This window comes from Dictyostelium discoideum (assembly GCF_000004695.1).
Source record: "Dictyostelium discoideum AX4 chromosome 3 chromosome, whole genome shotgun sequence".
Classification (NCBI taxonomy): Eukaryota; Evosea; class Eumycetozoa; order Dictyosteliales; family Dictyosteliaceae; genus Dictyostelium; species Dictyostelium discoideum.
The window spans coordinates 3,257,867-3,262,866 of record NC_007089.4 but is presented as its reverse complement, the minus strand read 5'-3'; the positions used below and the strand labels follow the sequence as shown (position 1 = coordinate 3,262,866).

The window sequence follows — 5,000 nt, the reverse complement described above, 5'->3', positions numbered from 1 at the left end:
AAATGAAAAGGTGTGTCATAATATTATTACATTTTTTTTTTTTTTAGTTTTATTTTTTTTTAGAAAAAAGGTATTTGGTCCTTTTTTTTTTTTATTTTTAGAAAAAAGGTATTTGGTCCTTGACACAAAATAAAAAAAAACAAGCAGGAAATAAAAAAAAAAAAACAAAAATCGAATTAAAAGAATTAAAAAAAATATTCTTTTTTTTTTTTTTTTGATATTTTTTTTTTTTTTTTTTTTTTTTTTTTTTTTAGTTTTTTTTTTTTAGTTTTTTTTTACTTTTATTTTTTCACCAACATCAAATACAATATTTTATATCCACCAATTTAAAAAATGAAACCAACTGTCCAATCTCCAAATGGTTCTGGAAAAAACAAATTTGTAATCTATTCTAAGCCAACAACAACTAATACAATATCTGCCCCATCACCATTTAATACTGGCAGAGGTTGTATGTATTATTATTATTATTATTATTATTATTATTATTATTATTATTATTATTATTATTATTATTATTATTATTATTATTATTATTATTATTATTATTATTATTATTAACTAAAACTATTATTACTTTCTATTATTTTATTATTACTTTTGTTGTTAATTTTATTGATAATTTTTGAAAAATCAATTAATGAAACAGTTTCTTTATAAATAAATAAAAAAAAAAAACAATGGAATTACTTTCTTTGTTCACTCAAGGGCCATTCAATACCAATTCAAAAAAACTCAAGGGCCATTCAATATTTACATATAATAAAAAATATTTAATTTTGTTAAACCTTTTAAAAATATTCATTACCATTCCAAAACCAAATAATTTTATTTTAATTATTTTAATTATTTTTCAAAAAAAATGTCTGGAATTTCATTTTTATATTATTATGGAATTACAAAATTCGCCAAAATCCACCAAAAAAAAAAAAAAAAAAAAAAAAAAAAAAATTAAAATCTTGTTTCTTTTTTTTTTTCAATTTTTTTTTTTTTTTTTTTTTTTTTTTTTTATTATATTTAATTTTTTTTTTTTTTTTTTTTTTTTCTTGATCATTTTCTCCTTATTTTTCTTGTCACCAAATTGTTTTATATATAAATAATAAATAAAAAAAAAAATAAAAAAAAATGAATAGAGATCCTGTATCAAGTATTCCAGACTCCTTAGGAAAGAACAAATTTGCAATTGGAGGTACTATAATCCAATCACCAAATTTAGTAGCCAAAAATCCAACTTTCGAAGGCAACAGAGGATGTGAGTATTTTTTTATTTTTTAAAAAATAATTTTATTTTAAATATTTGTAAAAATAAACTAACTTCTCACCTTTTATAAATCAGACTTTCAACCTTAGAAAAAAAAAAAAAAAACCAAGATTTTATTTTTTTTTTTTAAAAAATAGCCAAAATAATTCATAATAAACTTTGTTGAATTTAAATTTTTATAATTTATTTTATTATTTTAATTATTTTTTATTTACACTGCGATTGAAAAAAAGTGAATTTTGAAAAAAAAAAAAAAAAAAATTTATGAAGGGGTGGTAATTGGCATGCGGGGTGCGAAGGCATTTTTTTTTTTTTCTTTCATGTACGAATTTTTTTATCCTGGTGGCCATTCAACAAATATCTATATCAAAAAAAAAAAAAAAAATTAAAAATATCTTTTTTTTTTTTTAGTTTTATTTTTTTATTTTGGTTTTTTTTTTTAATTTTTTTAATTTTTAAACTAAATTCATCAATAATTATTACTATTTTTTTTTTAAAAAAAAAAAACAAATAAAAATAAAATGACAAAAATACCCATTAATATACCAGCAACTTCAGGAAAAATTAAATTTGGAATTACTCCATCATCTAACAAATCACCATCATTATCTCCTTCTCCATCAAATGGTCAATTAGGTGGAGGTAGAGGGTGTAAGTAACATTTTAATTTTTTTTTAAAAATATTAAATTAAAAAAAAAAAACAAAGTTTTACTTATTCCAACAACAAATTTAACAGACATATTAGAACCATAAAGAAAACGATAGATTTTTTTTTTTTTTTCCCCTCACAAATTCACTTAAAAATTAAAATAAAAAATCAAAATCTTTGATCCATTATTTATTTATTTATTTATTTAATATGGCTTATTTGAATCTGTAACTTGCTCAATTAAATTGAATTATTATGTATTTTTTTTTTTTTTTATCCATATATAATTACTTGTATTTTTTAACTAATTGGCCAAGATAATTGAATTGATTAATTGATGTTGAGTGATAAACTTGTTGGTTACCATTTATGGTAAATATTTTTTTTTTTTGAAATTAATTTCAATTCAGAGCCAAATCCTAATGTTTTCAAATCTTTAACTGTCTAAAAAAAAAAATAAAAATTAAATAAATGTTTAGAAAAAAAAAAAAAAAAAAAAAAAACTGTACTGCCCTACTGCCATAATTCTAAAGAATCTCTTCAATTGTTTGATTAACATGTTATATAAATTTTAAAGGTGCAATTTACTTTAGAAAGTATTTTTATTTTTATCTTTGCATTTAGCTTTTGGATTTTGGACACCCATTATTAAAAGTAATAATATCGGAGGAATAAATTTTAAAAAAAACTAAATATATAATTGAAAAGTTTAGTTTTTAATTTTATTTAAAAATTTTATGCAGTAATAAATAAAAAAAAAAAAAAAAAATAAAAAAAAAGGAAGAAAATCCTTTAATAATACAGTTGGCAGAATAAATAAAAAAAAATAAAATTAAAAAAATAATAGAAAAGTTAAGAAATTTATGTAAAAAACAAAAAAAGTCCCTTTTCCCATTTTTTTTTTTCTTTTATTTATTACTGCTAACCGTATGATAAAAGTCTCTTAAATGTTGTGGATTCTTTCTGTAACAATTTGGATCATATTGGCATTTCTATAATAAAAAAATAAAAAATTAGATATTAATATTTTATAATAAAAAAATAAAATAAAAAAAATGAATTCAACTAATAACATACAGGTTTATCGATTCCAGCCAAACCACTATTATTATTACTACTATTTTGAGGTTTTATTGGTGGAGAAGCATTAGGGCTATTCTTTGTTGGTGATTTAGGGAATGGAACTGGAAAATTATTATTTATTGTACTTGGTTTATTATTATTATTATTATTATTATTATTATTATTATTATTATTATTATTATTATTATTATTATTATTATTATTTGTGGAGGTTTCACTCTCATCATCGCTATTTATTTTATTATTATTTAAATGATTTTGAAGGTTTGACATTGATTTTGAATTTTTAGTTATCACTGGTAGTGAAATTGTTTCATCATCTGTATCTGAATCTGTGGTATCATTACTATTATTATTATTATTATTATTATTATTATTATTATTATTATTATTATTATTATTATTATTATTATTATTATTATTATTATTATTATTATTATTATTATTATTATTATTATTATTATTATTATTATTATTATTATTATTATTATTATTGTTATTATCATTATTGAATAAAGAATTATTTGATGTTGGATCGCTTTTAGATTTTTTATGGCCATTATTATTATTATTATTACTTTTTTCATCACAATCTAACATTGTTGTATTTGATTTAATTGATGATAAACTTTTACTTCCGCTATTATTATTATTATTACTATCACTACAATTGCCATCCTCTGATTTTCTTTTTCCCAACATTTTTGGACTATTACTTTTATTTGTATTATTATTATTTGCTTCTACTTCTGCTTCTGCTTTTTTTCTTAATCTTTCATCTTCTTCTAAAAGTGTTGATAATTTTACATTCTTTTGGATGAAAATTAAAATTAAAATTAGTATAAATATAAATAATATGATATAAATAATAAATTAAATATTTACAGGATTAAACCAAGGATGCTGAATAATATTATTACATGTATAACGTTTATGTGGATCAACACATAATAATCTTTTAATTAAATCTTTTGCCTCTTCAGAAACTGATGACCAATCCTCTGGGTCAAATTCGAATTTTGCATTTCTAATTTGTTCAAAAATTGAAACCTCTCTTGAATCATCAAATGGTGGATAACCACAAAGCATAATATAAAGAATTGCACCCATACTCCAACAATCAACTTCTAAACCATAACCATTATGTCCACCTGAACTAGTTAAAATTTCTAAAAAAAAACAATAAAAAATAAATAAATAAATATTAAATACAACTTCATGACATTTTATATTATTATTTTTAAAAAAACTTACCAGGTGCTAGATATTGTGGGGTACCACACATAGTTTTCATAAAACTACCATCACTAACCGTTCTTGATAGACCGAAATCGGTTAATTTGATAGCATCATTTTGGTTGAAATTTTTATGTTTCAAAAGGATATTCTCTGGTTTTAAATCTCTATGAGCGATACCTTTATTGTGAAGATACAAAACGCCATCAACTATTTGTCGGAATAGGGTTTTTGCTTTATCTTCAGTGTAGAATAGATTTGAGACGATGTCATTTAAAAGTTCACCACACTCTACCAACTCTAAAATCAATGATAATACTTTTTCATTTTCAAATACTTCAATGATTTGAATTATATTTGGATGTGATAATCCTCTTAATATATTGACCTCATCCATTAATGAATCTTTTCTAGCACTACTATTCATAAAGTATTTCTTTTTATCTACAATTTTAACTGCATATTTTACACCTGTTGTTCTCTCAACTGCTAATTTAACCGTTGCAAAATTACCTTGTCCTAACATTTCACCAATAAAATATTTATTTGATGGTCCACCATCTTCAATCTCTTTTTCAACTGTTTGAAAAATATATGCAATTTTTTCTATATATATTTTATATAGAGATAAATAAATATTAAAAATAATAATAATAATAATATATATATAATAAATAAATTAAAAACATACCTAATTGTTTTTGTGGTGTTAAACTAATTTCTTGACCAGAAGCTAATAAACATCTACTTCCTTTACCAACTTTAATATT

The 5,000-nt window shown here is 20.3% G+C and overlaps 4 protein-coding genes across 4 annotated transcripts in view; 3 read left to right on the top strand and 1 right to left on the bottom strand.

Annotated features, from left to right (window-relative positions):
* Window positions 1–333: 333 nt before the first annotated feature.
* DDB_G0280327 (hypothetical protein) lies at window positions 334–660 on the top strand (the record flags this gene model as incomplete). The annotated part of the gene is made up of 2 exons (XM_636285.2): window positions 334–451; window positions 650–660. The coding sequence occupies 2 exons, from the start codon at window positions 334–336 to the stop codon at window positions 658–660; spliced, it is 129 nt and encodes a 42-aa protein (XP_641377.2).
* Window positions 661–1,125: 465 nt separating this feature from the next.
* DDB_G0280325 (hypothetical protein) lies at window positions 1,126–1,414 on the top strand (the record flags this gene model as incomplete). The annotated part of the gene is made up of 2 exons (XM_636284.1): window positions 1,126–1,256; window positions 1,399–1,414. 2 exons carry the CDS (start codon window positions 1,126–1,128, stop codon window positions 1,412–1,414), a joined length of 147 nt encoding a protein of 48 aa, XP_641376.1.
* Window positions 1,415–1,782: 368 nt separating this feature from the next.
* DDB_G0280323 (hypothetical protein) lies at window positions 1,783–2,015 on the top strand (the record flags this gene model as incomplete). Its single annotated transcript, XM_636283.2, has 2 exons — window positions 1,783–1,912; window positions 1,999–2,015. The coding sequence occupies 2 exons, from the start codon at window positions 1,783–1,785 to the stop codon at window positions 2,013–2,015; spliced, it is 147 nt and encodes a 48-aa protein (XP_641375.2).
* An 804-nt stretch (window positions 2,016–2,819) lies between these two features.
* fhkE (FHA domain-containing protein) overlaps window positions 2,820–5,000 on the bottom strand; it is a gene marked incomplete at both ends in the record, with an annotated part of 2,634 nt that continues 453 nt past the window's right edge. The window contains 5 exons of the mRNA XM_636282.1: window positions 2,820–2,903; window positions 2,989–3,804; window positions 3,880–4,163; window positions 4,249–4,836; window positions 4,922–5,000. The exon at window positions 4,922–5,000 is cut by the window's right edge and continues 91 nt beyond it. Coding sequence (XP_641374.1) covers window positions 2,820–2,903; window positions 2,989–3,804; window positions 3,880–4,163; window positions 4,249–4,836; window positions 4,922–5,000 — 1,851 coding nt within the window. The remainder of the gene's footprint in view (window positions 2,904–2,988; window positions 3,805–3,879; window positions 4,164–4,248; window positions 4,837–4,921) is intronic.